The 19,171-nt window shown below is 51.3% G+C and overlaps 1 protein-coding gene across 7 annotated transcripts in view; it reads left to right on the forward strand.

Moving 5' to 3' along the window:
* Positions 1-19,171, forward strand: part of LOC144128350 (uncharacterized) — a 421,731-nt gene that overhangs the window by 291,992 nt on the left and 110,568 nt on the right. The window contains exon 1 of one of the 7 annotated variants that reach the window (XM_077661694.1): positions 17,098-17,239. The exons of 5 other annotated variants lie outside the window; for them this stretch is intronic. In XM_077661694.1, the coding sequence (XP_077517820.1) occupies positions 17,234-17,239 (6 nt within the window). In that variant the 5' untranslated portion in view covers positions 17,098-17,233. Of the gene's footprint in view, positions 1-17,097; positions 17,240-19,171 lie in introns of those variants that run through there. One more of the 7 variants, XM_077661695.1, reaches the window with a different exon arrangement.

Here is a 19,171-nt window from a genome sequence, read left to right on the forward strand (position 1 = left end):
GTATAACTTTTGTTAAGAGAAGTTTGGCGAGCTGCATCGCTAAAGGTGGCTGTTCAGAGCATCAGTGTCTATTTATTTATTCAACCCGTTTTTTTTTTGCTTTTTTTTCTCAGTTGAGATTCTTTTCTTAACTTGCACCTGGCAGTGCGAAGCGTGCTGCTATTGTTCTTTGAGCGCCAGATTAAGACAGTTTGTGTGCTTGATCAAGCATAGTGACGCGCTTGCACGCGCTGACAGGCATAAAGAAGAAGAGAAACATCGGATCAATCTGGCTTACACTCCAAGATGCTATACACTGAAAGCTTATCATACGGAGCATGCACTCATCGAGCTCCCAGCAGTCCTTCCTTACGGCGCTCTTCGGAGAGCGCAGCATCGAATTGGAGGCCACAGCGACAGGGCCCATCCCTCGGCATCTCAGCTGACACACCCGAGCGGCGGGGAGGCGGCGACGCTTAATACTCCTCCGTCTTCTTTTTTTTTCTCTTTATTTTCTCGCCAATCTGGGCGCGAGGACCTCGTCGGGCCGTGACGAGATACTCAGCCGAGAGTGTCCTCTTCATTCGAGACTCTCCCTTCGCAGTCAGCGGAGAACCCAGCAAGCTGCCCGGAGATCATCCGAGCCGAGAGAAGCCGAAACGACACCCTGTCCCGCAGTTAAGATATCGCGATCGATCTTTTCTCCTCCGCGGGCCGCCGACTGCCACAGCATCACGCCGCTTCTGAGCAGCAGCACACACCCAATTCCTCGCCGGCCGGCCGGCTACTTTGTTTTGCGCGCTCTTTCGTTTTGTCATTCCGGGCAGATTTCTCGCAGTCGCCGCTGCTTCGGCAGAGACAGCTTAATAGGGCCGCCAGCTAGGAACGAAAAAAGAAAAATAAGGGACAGCGAAAAAAAAAAAACACAAACCGGCTCCTCCCCGCTTCCGTTTTAGAGCCGGCTGGATGCCCTCGCGGTATCTCTCCTGGACCAGCCACCGTCGTCTTGCACTTTTCTTTTATCGCTTGCTTTCCCCCTCCCTCGCCTTCTGAGCTGGGCGGCGCCGCCCAAGAGCTAGCTGGTGGGCTTGCTTCCCTCCCTCTTGGCCGCCCTCTCAAGCTGTGGGGCAATCGTTGGCACCCCCCCACGCAGACCCCTCCCAGGGCAATCCGAGGTCCTGGTGCCTTCTTCCTCCCAGAGGTCTGCGGCGGTCATGCCTGCCCAGCCCAAGTTCGCATCTTTTCTGAGCGGCTTATCCCCCCCTCCCCAGAGAGATTCAGTACGCGCATCAGACCACGCGCCGCTTTGTGTCTGCGAATGTTACATTTCAAGAAAGCGACGAGCCAGCATCGCGAGAGCACAGTGTGACGAAAGTGTATGCAGCACCGGGCAGCTCTTCTGTACGCGTACTCGGTCGATGCTAAATAGTGTACGAAGTCCGCTTTCTTCCGCTAGGAGTCTGCTAGCCGCTCGGTGCTGTTGGGCTCTGTGGCAGATCCATATTCATAAGAGGGAGCAGTTCCGAACGGACGACAGCGGCTTAGCGGCCGGAGTGGGCACCAGCTCCTCCTCCGTAGCCGAACTTTGTCGGCTTCTGAGGCAGGAAATGTTTCAGATCGATCGATATATGAGCGATCCTGCGGGAACTCGTTTTCAGCGCATACGGGTTGTGGGACAACACTTGACGAGACAATGCAAATGAACCATAGACACACACAACGGCGGTACTCGTTCGGAGCGGATCGTCTCTCAAGCTTATGCTGCCGATCAAGACTTCCCAGTGTTAATTGCCGTGAATCAATGAGATAGAAACTTCCGAAGGTCATCGAGCCAGCAAGAACTAGTCCACATGTACGTAGAGGAACCTTTTGTCATGCGTAAGTTTCCCAGTGTTCCGCAGTTATATACGAAAAGCTGCTTCGTCCCACAGGTAACGTCTCTTACTCGTTCCCTAGAATTACGTGCAAAGGAATGATCAAGACGGGGAACTGTATGTTCACATTCTGATCATAAAACTAGAGCCTTCTTAGTTTGGCAACCAGCTCGAATTCGAGGTAGGCCTAAATGCGCTAGCTCTATTTCCAGTCTATCCTGACTGTATATCAACTCTGCACAGCATGCATCTCCCATTGGAAACATCATGGGGGACCCGAACTTGTCTCTAGCTTCTTGATATCACTTGCACGGTCACGTGGGGAGGACGACCTATTCTGAGGATACAAAAACAAAGAAACATGCCACCCACATTTGCAGGGCCGTTAAAGTGCCGTGTGAAAATAGCGAATAAATTCTGGCAGTCCAGTATGCCTGAACCATTGTAGATGACCTCCCGGCAACAATGCGGCAAGAGGGAACAGAGAAATGAAACGGAAGAAACCATATAAAACCCCAGGACACCGAAGGCATGCGAACGGAGAGTGAGAAGGAGGAGATACCAGTCCATGCATGGGGAGTACGGGGGGGGGGGGGGGGGGGGTGTAACGCGAGCCGAAGAATCGCCGAATTCGTCGAAGCCGCCGCGTCCCACGTTGCCCCCTCCCGCGACTAGTAGGGGGTCCCGCAGTTGGGCGGGCTGGCTGGGGAAGGCCGAGAGGGAGTGAAAGTGGGGGGGGGTTACGCGAAGAGGGGGGGTGGAACCTCGCACCGCCGCCGTCGTTCACAGCGAAGCGGGCACGTCCAGGCGGCCGGCCCTCCCGGCGCGTCACCGGCGGCCATTAGTGCCCGAGTGTGGGGGGAGGCCAGGTTGCCTGCCACACATGACCGAACCCGGGCCGCCGCTTCCACTTCGAGAAAAGGACCTGCAGCAGCGGCGGCAACAACCGTGGCGGTGGCATAGTGGCGGCCATTATTTCCTGCCTTATGAATTTCTAATCAGCTCCGCGGTTGGCCCCAGGGGTCGCTGCGCGCGGTATAGACCGTTTACAGCGCGCAGTTCTTCCGTTTGAGACCAGATGGCGCCACAGACGCGCTCGGAACACGGCGCCATTACGCACCTCGTAAGTCGCCGGAGTGTACGCCTCGATGCAGTAATGGAAATATCGCGGGTGGCTGCCGAAGTGTTCTTTCTGCGAAGATGGGGAAAGGCAGAGGAAATACGTGCTTTATTGTGGATTGCAAGAATTGCGACAGAGAGTTAAAGGTGCAGGATGCGATCGTTTGCGAGCCTCACGGAACCGAACTGCACAAGGAAGTATTGCCCCTGTTCGCGCCCGTTTGCCATGCATCATTTCCGAACGGGCGAACGCGACAAACACGTCCGCCAGTGCTAGATGGCCAATATAGAAAGAAAGGTTACGATCTTGGAAAATCTGCGAGGGTAAGTGCGCAACATTGCTTCATGATCAAAGTGTTCCGCCACCGAAACCGTCACTTCGTGCTTTCAGTTGCTGTGCAGTTGCGCCTACGTGTGTAGTGAGGCCCCATTGCTCGTAAGTTAAGGTGTTCGGCAATTGTAGTAACAGCAGCGCCGGAGGCCAGATCAGGTACGGAAAAGGACGACTTATGCTCCTACATGCCGCTACTGTAGATCGTGCGCTGCACAGCCGTACGAACGGACAACGCTTACCGTCCGTGTATTGTATGCCGTCTTGGTGCTACTCTTGAACTTCGCTCCAAGTAGAGCGCTTTTCGTGGACCAGATTCGGAATACAGCATTTGCGTTAGGGCTGCTGGGCTGGATGATTGCCACTTCCTCGCGGTCCATGCGAGACAGCCACTAAATGTTACCCCGCAGGCCAGCGCTCAGAGAGAAGCTGATTACTTACCACCAACGAGACCTCGAGCATTTTCATGTCCGCATATCGAGAGTGGAGCGTACCGCAATTTCATATGTGAGACTGACATAATTATGAACTTCGTGTAGTGTGAATGCGTTGCTGTGCGCGTTATAACAATTATATGGCATAATCCTTCGAAACGATTGCGCGCCAGATTGTGAAGGCTGCTTGATGAATGGTACTGCTATACATGGTAGTTAACATTTGTGTGTCTATTTATTTTTGTCACTTTGTGTGCTTAACAAACCAATAGAAAATATTTTCGGTTTCCTAAGCACCGTTAACAGGCTGTAAACAAATGCGTACGATGTGCATGCGAGCGTTTTAGAGCGGTGTCTGCGTGCATGCACAGAATACTACAACGACCTGCGCTGCCGCAGAAGCATTAAACCTTGCCGTTTAAGATAATAACAATAAAAAAACATTCAGCAAAGCCTTCTGCGGACGCAAAGACAAGTATCAGGAAATCGATCCATTGGCTGGCTATGAAACCGGACACCGTTTTCAAGGCCACAAGAGATCAAATTAGAGTTCTCACGTGCCCCTCGAATCTTTGGGCAAACCATACTGTCTCCTCCCCACTATTTTACAACCGTATCAGCCGAAACACAGCCTGTTGGAACCGAACCATCAGACGCGGCAGCCGTCGCGACGAGGCGCGCTCGGAGCAGTCGGGAGGCGTGCAATGGCGGCGTGCTCACGTGACCAAAGATGGCAGCCCCCATGATACGGCGCTGTAAAGCGTCTATACCGGAGACCATCCGTCCGGGCGGCGCGGACAACAACGGTGCGGCGACGACGAAGGCGTCCCCCTCGTTTTCCCCGTCGGAGTTCATTTTTACTCTTCGGTTTCTTCTCCTTGTATTGTCGAACGTACACGATGAAAAGAACGTTCGAATGGTATCGGACAACGAACGTAATAAAAAATGAAGGAATTGAGTGAGAAGTGGGGAAGAAAGGGGCTGAGTGGCGGACCGCTTTATTCCGTCTATGCGAATACTACGGCGCTTCCGTTTTTCCGTCCCGCGGTCGGATCGGAGGCGCGCCTGCTCTTGCGCAGAGCACGTGCTGCTTTGCATTTGTGAGAGCCGCGCTCCGCGCTTGTCATCTGCCGTGTCGCGCCGCTGTTGCGGCAGGGACGCGATTCCTCTCGCACTCTTGAGGGCGCTCGAAGAAGGCACTCGGCGATGGCGATGCATGGAGGCGGCGTGCGAACGGAGCGGCGAAAATTTCGAGAGAGACCGCGACACGAGCTTATTGAAATGCTAAAAAGGCGACAAGAGGATCCGATGGTGCGCGACCAAGTATATAGACTTGCTGTAAACGATAGCCGAACCCCGATACGCATGTGTTCGTCGGCGTGCATTTCCATATGGACACTGCAGAGTAGCCAGCCAGCGGCGCAAGAGAAGGGGCTGAATGAGAGAGTCCTTCGGATGGAGGCTCATTGGTATTCCGAGTGTGTACGGATGTGCGGGTGATCCACCCGGGGTAACGAGGCAATCGTTTCGGCGCCGAGAGTGCTTGGATATGAACCTCAAGCTGAGGACGTGTCTGCTAAGAGTCCACGCCGATCAGCTGCTGCTCCAAGTGTTCGGTGTGACCTTCCCATATCTGCCCCTATATACGCTACCTCTTCGCTCTGTTCAGACGTTTCGACGTATGTGTGATTTTCCCCGCGAGTATATACAACCACGGAAAGCAGCATTCGGCACAACAAACAAAGCGTGAGGGAGAAAAAAAGAACGCAGAATAAACACCGATGATGGACCACATCTCATAATTCCGCCGGCTCGTTTTGATAAACAATAACGGTAGCCAACAGTCACCGAAACTAAGGTGCATTGGGGATTTTTTTAAATTATAGAGCACCGGTAGAGCACCGGACGCGACATTCGGAGGTCGTGGGTTCGGATCCCACCGGCGGCATGGTTGTTTTTTCTGCTGCTTTCAGGAAGCAATTTTCTTTAAGCGATAGATTAATTGAAGTATTATTATCCCACTGATCAGCACTACAAATTAAAAAAAAATAGAAAAAATCCCCAATGCACCTTGGTTTCGGTGACTGTTAGCTCCTGTCATAAGTATATATATATATATATATATATATATATATATATATATATATATATATATATATATATATATATATATATATATATATATATATATATATATATATATATATATATATATATATATATATATATATATACTTTTTGCGCAAGCGCTGATAAGGCAAACATCACGTGGACACGCGTTGCTCTGTCCCCGGAGCATGCCGTGCCATTTAGAGAATAATAATAATAAAAAAGCTCACCTCACCCTGATCGCGTGATCAGCCGTGGCACACATACCACCAGCGCAGAGTCATCTTGATCGCTGATTGCAGTTCGCCTCTCGTCCGCTTTCTCATATCGGCAGCACATGCAGCCTCGCCCAGCATACGCTCGTTTACCGCATAACTACGTGGCTTCCGTGAGCGTGTACACATACGCAGCGTGACCTCCTCCGTGTATACATAGTCGGCCTCTGTTATTTCTTTTTTGACTGGCGTGCTTTTCGTTCTGCTTCCCCTCCCGCACTGTTTGTCCAGATGCGGGGAATTAGCATCCCAAGCTTACTCCTTATGCGCGCAGCGTGCGTATATAAAAATGTACGCAATCCCAATCCCGACCTCCGTGCGTGCGTCCCGTCAATCTCGCTGCACGCAACGCCGCATAACCACTCTATATCCGCCTTGCGGCTGAATGCGGCAGCGCCAAGCTTCGCTCTGTATACGGCATACCTCGCCGCATTGCACGAGGCGGGACGGTTCTTTCTTTATTTTTCTTTCTTTCTTCCTTCCTTCCTTCCTTTGTCTCTTCGTTCCTTTCCTTCTTTCTTTCTTTTTTCTTCCTTCCTTCTTTTTTCCCTTTCTTCCTTTCTTTCCTTTTCTTTCTTTCTTCCTTTTTTCTTTCTTTCTTTGTCTTTCTTTCTTTCCTTCTTTCTTTCCTTCTTTCCGTCTCTTTTTTCCTTCCTTCTTTCTTTCTTTGTCTTTCTTTCCTTCCTTCTTTCTTTCCTTCTTTCTTTCTTCCTTTCTTCCTTTGTCTTTCCTTCCTTCTTTCTTTCTTTGTCTTTCTTTCTTTCCTTCTTTCCTTTTCTTTCTTTTTCCTTCCTTTCTTTCTTACTTCTTTCTTGCTTTCTTTTTCTTTCGTTCGTCCGTTCTTTTTCTTTCTTCTTTCTTGCTTTCTTTTTCTTTTTTCGTTCGTCCGATCTTTTTCTTTTTTCTTTCTTGCTTTCTTTTTATTTCGTTCGTCCGTTCTTTCTTCCTTTCTTCCTTCCTTTCTTCCTTTTTTGTTTCTTGCTTTCTTTCTTTCTTTCTTTCTTTCCCTTTCATCCTCGGATGTATTCACCCCGCATGAACGAAGAGTCGCGTATTACGCTGCAACTCCCCGGAGGCTATGGCATACAAGGCACACGAAAGAAAGGTCAGCGAAGGGGGAATATGGAGGAAGTGTATAATAAACTCAAGAGAGAGAAAAAAAGCAGCAACAACAAAAAAGGGTCGGCCCGCCTGCAAACAAGCTCGCTGCGTGCACAGCTCGGAGCTGCACCGTGCACGCCGCCTGATGTGCACGCCGGCTTTCGCCTCGTCTAGCGCGATCCGAGCGGGCATGCCTCGCGTGGTCGAGAACGGAACCGCGGAGGAGGTCGCCTCTGCGTGCTTGCCCGGCCGCCACTCAGTTTCGCCGCACGCACGCGGAACGCGTCCTTCCCGTAAGGTTCGAGGCCGTCCGACGCACCATGCGCCCGGCTGCCACCGCCGCCCTGAGCAGGTATTACGTGGATGAGTTTGAGCGCCCACTCCCCTTTCGCAGAGTTCGAAGAAGAAAGTAAACAAATGCGGCCACCCTGATTACTTGATATGCGTGGCCTGTATCTACAGCTAGATAGTAAACTGAGAGCGAGGCGACGATTTTAGTGCGTGTATACGCGCGGGACTCGGTGGGCTGATGTTTCACCGTGCACTCTAAACACAAATACGCCTATATGGGAGTAACAATGGAGTAACCCGTGGCCCCTAGTGCACTCCATTTTATGAAAGGGAGTATGCTAGACGGTTTACTCCCTTTTTGCTTCTGTTTAGTGTAGCTATTATACACCCCCTCACACTGCGCGGTATTAGTACACAACGCGACTGCCTTTTTCGGCGTTTGTCTACTAATACCAGAGTCGTAATTGAACACCATTTTTTTATTTGACTTCTCGATACCTTGTTCAATACCTTTTCGTTTGTAAGACCCATTAATGAGTCCTTCTCACACGTGTAGCTACACTAACAGAAAGGATTAAGAAGAGAGTAATCTATTCTCTAGCGCACTTGCTTTTATCAAAGCGGGTTGCGATAGAGGACAGGTTACTCCTTTTTAATCCCATATAGGCGTATTCGTGTTTAGAGTGTTAGAGAGTTTATAGCGCTTAGCAGAGCAGCGTGGTCCGTTCACTTTTTGCGCCGCCTGCAAGGAAGGGAAACGCCGGGTTGACGTTCAGTTAACTTTTAATCTACAAATGCGATTCCCGAATCGAGGATTCGGCGTTTTATGGCGATCTCTACATTGCGTTGTTTGCGTAATCACAAATACGTAGGAGGAAGCTTAGGTAAGCTTGCTGTGTAATGCGTGCATGACCTTTCGTGAGAGCGAGGGTGAACGTTCAAGTGCGCTTCAAGTTACTTGCGTGCGAGAAAAAAAAAAAAATGTTTCGCACCAAGCGCGATGCAGGGCCGTAATATCGCTAATAGCATGTCTCGTTACTGCGCATCATATATCTGTAACATTTTTGTTCTGGCTTTTAGTTTCTCAAACTGACTCGCGATCATTATATATATATATATATATATATATATATATATATATATATAATATGCCCTGTCCTAGCCTGTTCCGCTTACGTCAGCCATGCTGTATCTTGCTGCTGCGTAGATCCTCCGCTCTACCAAGACAAAAGGGAAACAGAGAGAACAGGTGTTACGAAACAGGTGAACCGGCGAGAGAAGAAATTGCTTGGTTAGCAGAAAAAAAAACTCGAAATGATTTCTCTGCTAAGTGAGCCGATTTCTGCGAGCCATATATACCATTCCTTAACGCTTCTACCAGTTTTTTTTCTCTCTAAATGTCGCCTCACTGCACGACTCCGTGGTATTCCATTTTATTTCTTTTTTCCATTTTTTTAAGACCCAATACGTCTCTCGGGTTCTGGCGCGCCAGCGACTGCGATGTCAGCGCGACCGTTGTTGCAACCACGCGGTCATAGATCATCCTTTCACGAGATCGATGACCAGAAGAGAGCAGAAAAAGAATAAGTATCTATATATCGAAAACAAAAAAGAATCTAACGGGAAATTCGCTTTATGTCGCAACTGCTTGCTCACGAAAAGTGCTTCGTAGGTCGAATTTCACAACGACTTTGGTTTTGAACAGACCTGTGCCGAAACGCCATTCCATCGTGCTCGAAATCGGGGCTACAACAGGCCCTTAAATGGGAACAAAGGGAGCCAAAAGTGGTGTCGCAAATGGCGAACACGAGTTAGGTTAAGTTTAGGTTAGATTAGGTTAGGTTAGGTTAGGTTAGGTTTGCTTACGAAGTCGAATACGGTGCTATTGGATGGGTGAGCGGTATCGCTAAGTCGGAAAGGTAACGGAGTTTTTACTTTCCGGACATTCAAATACGTGACTAACTCTCGCTTCCCTAACAAAGCAACGCGTGATTTGGATGCAGCCTGGTGCATTGCGTAAAGCCGCCGCCGACAGAACTCAACATCCAGCGGCAAGCGTTCCTGCGGGAAATCGGATAGCCATGGAGTTCCGGCGCTGGTTTGGCTGTAGCTTTTTTTTTCTTTCCTTCTTAACGTGCGTTTAGAGAACACCGTTGCTCACATATAGTTGGTATACCACCGGGGTTATTTCTGTAATCCTTCTATTGCTCTTCTTACTTTGTCCTTCTTCCTCCGTTTTGTTGGAGCGCTTTCGAGCCACGCTGTTCTCATATACGACCGGGGAGGAACGCCTGCAGCCCAAGATAACGCTGCGGCAAACGGTACGCCTACAAGCGCTCCGAATCCAGCGCTCCGTGCGTGTGCAGGCAGGCGTAGAGCGTGCGCTCGGCAACGCCGCCGACAACTCACGGGATTCAGAATGCAGCCGCAGCCCTAAAGCATTGCCTGCCTCGTCTCTGCGTCGAACAAAACCCGCAGTGTTGTGCGTCAAAGCGACGGAGAATGAATTGTTTCATTCGTGCCCCGACATGCTCTTTCCTTCTTTAGACAGAAGCAGACGAGCGCAGACGTAACACCGGCGTCTATAGAGGCATGCCTCCTTGAAACTTTTGTGTTCTTCAGTTTTGGAAAAAAAAGATGAACAAAGAGGTCTGTTTCTTGCGCGGAAGAATGAACCGTGCCTTTAGTAGGTCACGCGTCGGCGCGCCCTGGCGTCGTATTCAATTTTGTGCGCCTCTATTAATAATTGAACAGGCTTACAAAACGGTTTCCCCGGTCTTCGTCGCATGCATGTCGCCTCGTTCTGATTGCCGCCTCTCACGCGATCATGTGCACGGATGCGGGGAGAGTCGACGTATCGGGGAAGCGAAGCCGGCTGCCGCCCCTCGAGCTGCGTCCGCTTTGTGTGTCGCGTGTGAGCCACCCCGCGAAACACCATCCTCGCGTGATCCTCGGATCCAGCAAGTAAGCAAGCCTCGCGAGCGTATCCTAAGCAGCGTGCGAGGAGGACGCAGGGAAGCCACTGCAACCGTCTGCGCCACCTGCGAGGGGTTTTTATTACACGCATCGCGACAAGCAAGCAAGCTTTCCCTTGTGTGTAGTTACAAGATGTGCGTGCTCCCGAGCTTTCTCGTATGTCCCTTGTCCGTATAGTGCACGCGACGAGGCGAAGGTCGCTGGAAGCTCCGGCTCAACGATGCATGCTCCAGGTCTTGCTTGTTTTCCGGCCGAGTGTCTCCCACCACCCGGCCATCCAGCAGTCGGGGCCTCGTCGTCGTGGTTTTGGGGCTCTATAAACGTAATTTATGGGATGTAGACGCGTGAAGCTCGGCTGCTTCGCATGCGGCAGGACGGCTCCGTAAACAACGGAGTCCCCCTCCCTGTGTTGCTTTCTTTTTTTTTTTTTCGCGTGCGCCTTCGTGGCGGATCCTTTCGTGCAGCTCCCGTGGAACAGCCTCTTTGCGTGCATCGCGCCTCGTAAAAGAATATGAGCGGCGCCTGCTTATCCCGACTTGCTTTTTGTTTGCACGTTTATTTGTGTATGCCTCTTATTTGTGCGCGTGTGCATTTTGGAGGGTGACAACTCGCGGTCCATGCAACCCCGTCTGCGCAATGTCAGACGTTCGAGCGCTTTGGTGTTGCGGGCGTTGTGACGTATGCCCCCCTCCCCTCCGACTGTGTCTGTACCGCGTTGCTCTGAGTGATACGACTGGAGGAGATTTAGCTGAATGACCAGTTTAGCTCGGGTAACGCTTCAAAGACCTTCCGTTGTATGACGGCGCAGCCTTCTTTCCTTATAGTGTGTATTTGCATGTGTTCATGCGCGCGCGTAGTAATGGAATCCGCTTTCTGAGCGGCGTGAACTGTGTGAACCTTTATTTCTGATAGTGGTCAACGCTTATTTCTGTCGTGTACACACAACTTATTTTTTCACAGGTTATATACCATCAAAGCCGGTATTGAAAGACAAACACCGTTCTTCAATTGTCATAACCCCGGCGTGATTTTGCTAAAATGTTCCGATGCGGATTCGCGTGGTGATTTCCGATTTACTATTGCCCTCCTCGCTAATTCGCTATTCCGTTTATAATGACTTTTTAAACAAAACCCGCGCCTGTCTTACTTCCTGTGCTTCCACTATCACTATTTATGCATCGAAGATTCCGCTTAACTAAGCTGAGCCTTTGTGTTGAACTTTCCGTTTTGGAAGAGGAAAAAATTCTGTCCGATCCGCGCGCGAACTTAGTATGCTCTTCGCATCATGCGCTCCATCTTTGATAACTCCATCATCGAAAGCAGTCCAGCTCCTCTCGCGTGTTACTTACTACACGTAATAGCCCTTTAACCCGTTGCCCCTTTCGGCAGTTAATCGCGCAGCGACACTTGGGGCCCTGCGGCTCGAATCGCGAGGGATACGATTAATCAACGAACGAGTTTTAGTTGAGTGGTCGAGCAGTGTAGGCGCGCCTTCTATAGGACCGAAACAGCAGGAAAGGGGCGTATTTATATTATGCATTATAAGACGCTAGCTCTCTGCGATTATTAGGCGCTCGACCTCTTCCAATAATTAATCAATGAATTATTACACCGACCCGTCGCTTCGCGAAGCTAAAGAGAAAATAAACCCGCAAACCCATACACGAAACCATATACATGTACAAAGCAGGTGTGTTCAGCAACGCCACTCTCCGTAGATGAGTTTCATAAAAAATAAAAAAACGTTTATAAGAGAAGGTTATCGAGGTGAACGAGAATGGATTACTTGCTACAGATACGCTTTTTTTTTTCCTTTCAAAACGCCTTCTCGTTATTTGCCGTCGCCGTTGGAGAGCTTTATTATATGCACGAACTATTTTCCCTCACATGTCCAAGCCCGGTGTATCTTCATTACTCGTTGCGGCGTATAAATGATTAAGCGGACAGGTGAGCGGTCAGACAGAGAAAACTAAAGATCGTCCTGCCGACGTACACACGGCAGCGTCACGGTAGTAGTGTGTTCGTGCGTGCGTGCATCTGTAGGCGCCTGTCAATCTTTCTCTGGGCAGCGGCGGAGGGGGTTAGGGGGGAGAGAGAAAGTTTCATTACAGCAGCACCGGCGCGGCCCGAACGGGACGGCCTTGTAACTCGCCCTCTCCTCCGCTGGCCGCGGAAATTAAATGCGCGGTGGCCCTCATTAATACACGTCGCCGGGCTTCGGGGCGAAGCCGCGGCGTCACTGCATAGTTGATGATGCACGCGCGAGATGGCGCCGCCTACCTCCCCCCTCTGTTTATTTTCTTTTTGTCTTGCTAATGCGGCCCGTTTATATGACCACCGCTGCCTTGCATATGCAAGGGTTATGAAACAGGCAGGAATGTATTTGGAGGCAGGAACGTGGCCCTCCCGTACAGCGTTTGGAAGGAGCTTGCTTTTTTTTTTGTCGATGTCGCCTGAAGATATGCGCATAGATTGGCGATTGAAAGTGCGTTGATTGGAGCGCAGCTGCGGTTATTGGTATTTATAAACAGGAAGGGGAAACCGGGATGAAGTGATCACTGTTAGACGCTCGTTTCATATGTGCTACCCGGTATCGAAGCTGCCGAGGCTGTTTTCCTTTAGGCCACGTAAAAAAAAAATGTTTTATTCTTCGGTTGATTGGTGGATTGATTCGTTGAATTGGTGATTATACGATCCAAAGTTTATTCGTCGCGTATAAAATATACGGGTTGACCATATGGGCCCTCTGCTTTAAACCATGGCACCGAATGAAAGATCGATTACATTAGCTAAACATTAACAGTAATTTACCTGGCAGTCAAAAGGCTGATGATTTTCTAACAATGCTACTTGTACGACTACTGAGCCAGAGTTGCCGAGTTCGAACCCGACTGTGGCTCCCGCGTTTCGATGGAGGCGAAACGCAAAAGGCGCCCGTGTGCCGTGCGATGTCGGTGCACGTTAAAGATCCCCAGGTGGTGGAAATTATTCCGGAGCCCTCCCACAACTTGCTCCTCTTCCTCTCTCTTTTTCTTTCACTCCCACCTTCCTGCCTTCCCTTACGGCGCGGTTCGCGTGATCACGACACCATTTCCTCTCCTCGGCCGCCGCTGTAGCTGAGAGGTTAGGGCGCTCGGCTGCTGACCCGAACCACGCGGGTTCGAACCCGGCCGCGGCAGTCGAATTTCGATGGAGGCTAAGTTCTAGAGGCCCGTGTATTGCGCGATGTCAGTGCACGTTAAAGAACTCCAGGTGGTCGAAATTTCCGGAACCCTTCACTACGGCGTCCCTCATAGCCTGGTTTGCTTTGGGACGTTAAACCGCCATAAACCAAACTAAACCAATCTCCTCTCCTCAAAAACAAATTCTCAATTTCTGGCACAAGTGTCGCTGTTGTTGACCGTCGCCGGAGCAACAGTACCGCAGCAGGATCTGTTGGTTTTAATAATTGGTTTTTTTTGGGGGGGGGGGATGAAATGGCGCAGTATCTGTTTTCATATATCGTTGGACACCTGAACCGCGCCGTAAGGGAAGGGATAAAGGAGGGAGTGAAAGAAGAAAGCAAGAGAGAGGTGCCGTAGTGGAGGGCTCCGGAATAATTTCGACCACCTGGGGATCTTTAACGTGCACTGACATCGCACAGCATACGGGCGCCTTAGCGTTCTTCCTCCATAAAAACGCAGCCGCCGCGGTCGGGTTCGAACCCGGGAACTCCGGATCAGTAGTCGAGCGCCCTAACCACTGAGCCACCGCGGCGGGGCGGATCGTGCGTCGCAACACAGCCGTCACTGAAGCGACTCTGCTTTGGCGCATGTCCGAGAACCCGCGGTGCAAGCCCCGCCTCATGACGGGGGACACTGAGCCTCTACCTACCGCCGTAAGCGCAGCAGCCCCCAGAGGCGCGCTATTTCCAGGGCCCTTCCAGCGAAAGCGCGCGCGCAGACATCATTCACTCTTTCGCGGCCATTCAGCCGCCGTCCGACGGACCTCCCCGCACACACCTGCGAACCCGTGTTCCCGTCTGTCTGCCACGTCCGACACGCGACGCGAGCCGCCTCCGTCACCGACGACGGCAGTGCACGGCGCGGTCGCCCCTGGCAACCGACCGTGTCTGGACGACGGCCAAAGCGGCTTCCTTTGTGAGGGGCCGCAGGAAATAGATGGATGCGGTCTCCGCAGCTTTCCGTCTCGTCTCCGTTCTCCCCATTTTGCCATTTTGCTTTCGCATATGCGTAGTTGTTACGGTGAAACGAACAACCGGCGCGGCTGCAGAGCGCTTGTTTTGTTGCAGCGATCTGGAACGCTCGCAACGTCGTGTAGTGGCGTGGCGACGTGCTGAAATTGGGCTTCATTGTTCGAGATTCCGCTGAAGAGGCCTTTGCCCTACGGTGGCCATACCGTATAGTGCTGCTAAATGATGATGATTATGTTCGTTATTTTCAGCGCGGGTGGTACAGTGAGTGGTGTAATACTAATAAGAAGTCACGTAATTAAATTAAGGGCGACTCTGTGGAAGCCTTTCGGAACGCACGTGCTAAACTCAGTGCGCACGTGCTATTTTTCGCCATGAACACCAAGCGCGGCTCGCTGTACGTGTTCTTTAGTATATATATATATATATATATATATATATATATATATATATCAACGCCCAAGGATGCGCCGTCTTAACGCTGCGCTTATTCGCATACACACGGTTGCAGAAGGCTACGGGTCGGGGAAAGGGAAAAACGGAAAGGGGGCAGGCGGGTTGCAGCAGGAACGCGTGTCTCCTCCGTCAGGACTAGCCCCCCCCCCCCCCCCCCCCCCCCCCCTCTGTCTCAAGAGAGGCGTGGCCAAAGCGCGTGAAGACGCCATTCTGGCAGCTTCAGTGACTGCCTGTGTGACACTCCTTGAGGGCCGCCTCCTCTCCGCGTGCCTCACTTTGGCAAGCAAGGTCTCTCTGCAGCTGCTACGGAATGACACACGCACGCGAACATCCTGTGCCCCAGTCGCTTCCCTCCACTACACGTTGAATCCCCGTTGCCATGCTAAAGCCGCGCGTTTCACAAACACCTCAGCAGCGGCATAGGTATAGCAGCGCTCTTTGGAGGCCGGTTTTATTTATAATGCCCTCCTCTCACGGTGCCGAGAAAGCCCCGCGGTCGCGGCGGCCGGAATGTGTGGCGGGCAACATGTCGCCGGGACAAATCGCGCCCACTATTCTCGGCGCGGCAAGACGGGACGGAGGATGGGGAGGAGTGGGCATGGGCGAAGGCAGCGGCAGTCCGTACGGAAACGCGAGCGCGCTGTTGCGACGTCGTTACGCTACGACAGCTGCGCTCTCTCGGTCTCTCTCTCCGTGTGCGCGCACAAGGCTTCTCCGCTGTTCCCTGCCGACTCCGCGGCGGGCGCGCGTGGCGGCGCATTCTTTTTTCCGGGGGCGCGAGGTCTAGACGCTCGGCAGCAGCGGTTGCAGTCGTTCTGATGTGGCACTTTCCCCTCCCTAATGGCCGTGGAGTGTGCTTCCTTGCGCTGTCTCGCCGTGTGTTTGTAACGCTTGAACCCCGCGGTCGCGTCGGCTTCTGCCCGGAAGGAAGGGTTGAAGTGGATAAGAAAGTTTGCGTCGGAGGCAGTTGCGCTGTAGCGACGGAGCTTTGCGTTGTGCGGAGCAGCTGTGCGCTTGCGGAGAAGAGTTGTGCTCCTGACTCATTTCGCGCGAGTAGTAGTAGCACTAAAAAAGCTTACGAGTACTGACAAATCCCCAGTCCGGGTCAGAGAAAGCTCAGTTTGACTCGCGGAACGGCTTAAGTAGGGCCGTGACGTAGGTTGATACTAGGCTTTGTCCTATTGGTATCGATTATACGGGGGAAAAGCTGCTCTAGGATCTTAAACGCACGCATCCAGGAAGCAAGCCCTGTCTCTGTTACCAGTTGCTCGGCGCATCATCAAACCGAGGTGGTTACGCACTGCTTAAGGCTTAGTAGAAGCCGTTGTCGATGCAGCTCGTACTCTTCACTTAAGTTTTAACGTCGCTAACATATGCACGGACCAATCTGCATCAGTGTAGGAGCAGTCACTCTGCAGCAGGTTCCATACGGATAAGATGATGATCTATTGCGTTCTCTCTGCCCAGCAGAATTGTTCCTACTGCTTTCTTAGCCCGCACGTGTTCCGTTAAAGAAAGTAACAGAACGGGGTCCAAGGCCCGCGCTGCCAGCACCGGGGAAGCGGGGAGAGATGCATCATGCGAGGAATGTGGGGATCCAAGCGCGTCGCGCATTCCCTGTTCGCCTCTTTCATCTCCTCGCCTCTCTCTGCCCGCGTTAAGACAGCGCGCGCGCGGCGACACGAGGGAAGCGACAATCCTATCATTGCGCAGAGCACGGCGATGACAGCTCGAGCTCATCTGGCGAGGTCGTTCGCATACATACACGCAGCGCGACTTGCAACCCACCCCTCTCCCTCCGGGGATCCACACCGTTCTCACTCGCTCGATCGTCATACTGCATGTAGCATGTGCTGGAACTTCATTTTTTGTCTTTTCCGGGTGAGCACGCAGGCATGCGCGCAGCGCCGCCACCTGGTTGTTCAACAGCAGCTGTGCAGCAAGCTTCCCCGAACCCTCTCGGTTAGGCGCAGTAGTGCCTTGCGGCTGTCGCAGGCCGCGCGCGATCAAGTCGAGGCTTGTGGCGGATGCTCTCGCGTCGCCGCTGTGTAGTGTACTGAACTGTGTGGAGTATACGCGGCCTCCATTCTTCTTCGATGCCGGTAAGTCGAGGTGTTGCGTGACACGTTACAGACGGGCTTGTCCCTTAGTGAGAACTGTTCGCGCTGCCGGCTTCTTGAAGTCCTTTGTAACCGCGCATTTTTGCGCTGACGACTATTTCGGTCTTTCCTCCCCATCCCGCCATTTTTTTTATTTGGGCTGCTTGTTTCGACTTATGTTGTTTCTATGACTTTCGAGGAGATCGCTGCTGTGACAGGTGCAACCAGAAAGGACGTGTGTTATAGGATTGTGTCATAATGAAGGGCGTAGCCATGCTACACAGGTTGCGTTCAGATACTGCATCCAGGGGCCGAATTATGGAACGCTATCTCAAGACGGTCTCAAAGCCGTGCTTTTATTGGTCGTCCTCGATCGCGGTCGAGGTGTCAACGGCACGCTGTCAGTCGCTGCTTTTTCGATACAGTCAATTTAGACTGTCCTGTGTATATATACACTGAAACATTATTTGAGGCATGTTGTTCTGCGCTTGCTTCCATTTTCTTCGTTATATTACTGTCTTATTCGCCTCTGCATTTTTGATCGGCGAGAGTCATCAGCACGGTCGAATCGCGTCGCGTCAACCACTTACTGCGCCTGTGGACATCTCTCTCTCTCTTTTAAATTTCATTTTGCGCTTGAAGTTTTTCTATGATAATGTTTGATTATAAGATGAACCGCTAAGGCACTTTTTTTAATAATAATAATAATTTGTTTTTTTGGGGGGAAAGGAAATGGCGCAGTATCTGTCTCATATATCGTTGGACACCTGAACCACGCCGTAAGGGAAGGGATAAAGGAGGGAGTGAAAGAAGAAAGGAAGAAGAGGTGCCGTAGTGGAGGGCTCCGGAGTAATTTCGACCACCTGGGGATTTTTAACGTGCACTGACATCGCACAGCACACGGGCGCCTTAGCGTTTTTCCTCAGATATTCTTGTCGCGTATAGCCTACACTACAGACATGGCGTCAAGTTCGCGCTGATTTCCTTCCCGTTCCCATCCGTTCTGCCATGGCCTTTCGATTGTCCACTATAGTACGTCCATTTGTAGCCGTCCGTCGCCAGCAACGTCACAGGGCGCCGCATTTAAACAGCTGCCTGGAGCGGCCATTCAGGAAGCAGAACAGCGTATAGTTCCGCACATTCCTAAGGCCCCACGTAGTACACATGTGTATCCGTGCCGTCTGTTCGGTATCCGCGTACGATACGCCGTTTTATGATTCTCCGTATCCGCTCGTGCGTCAATCAAACGATGCGTCATGGGTCTGCTATTTCGCACCGGAGCCAAAGTAGGTTTTATTTACGAGTGGCGTACGAGCACTGCAACACGCTGAAAAACAAAACGAAGCACGCAAACAAGGGAACACGCATGTAAGAAAGGTAACGCATATATGCGTGCCTGCCAGTGTGTGTACGGCGTATAGAATGCGAGTGTCACCCGGAAACAGCACGCGCAGCTTTCACAAAGAAGACATTTTGACTCGCACTGATTACTTCTGTAACAGTCCTTTCTCTTTGAGAGCCAGAGTTATCATGCCTGCTAGCGGAGTACTTGTGGGATGACGCCCACTTCACACGATCCGATAACCGCTGGCTGAGAGTGGCCAGTTCTTCGCGATAAGAGCGCCCGGTGGCCTATTTTATTCCAGAAGGAGACTTGTCAAATTTCACAGCGTTGTGCGTTCTAACCGACCGCTGAGAGCCTTTTAAAATGCCCGGCCGCTATATAGAATCTTTTATAGACATTTAATGAGGAAATCGTTCGATTCTGGCACCGAATAAGATAAAAGGCGCTTTCTTCAGGTATTAGTTGATAATTAACAGTTACTGGATCTAACTATCAGGTCTTCATATCCGACTGACGCTTCCTGGCAAAACTCCGATTTAACAAAATTCCGCCGCAGTGGCTCAGTGGTTAGGGCGCTCGACTACTGATCC

Source organism: Amblyomma americanum, chromosome 4 (assembly GCF_052857255.1).
Source record: "Amblyomma americanum isolate KBUSLIRL-KWMA chromosome 4, ASM5285725v1, whole genome shotgun sequence".
Lineage (NCBI taxonomy): Eukaryota > Metazoa > Arthropoda > Arachnida > Ixodida > Ixodidae > Amblyomma > Amblyomma americanum.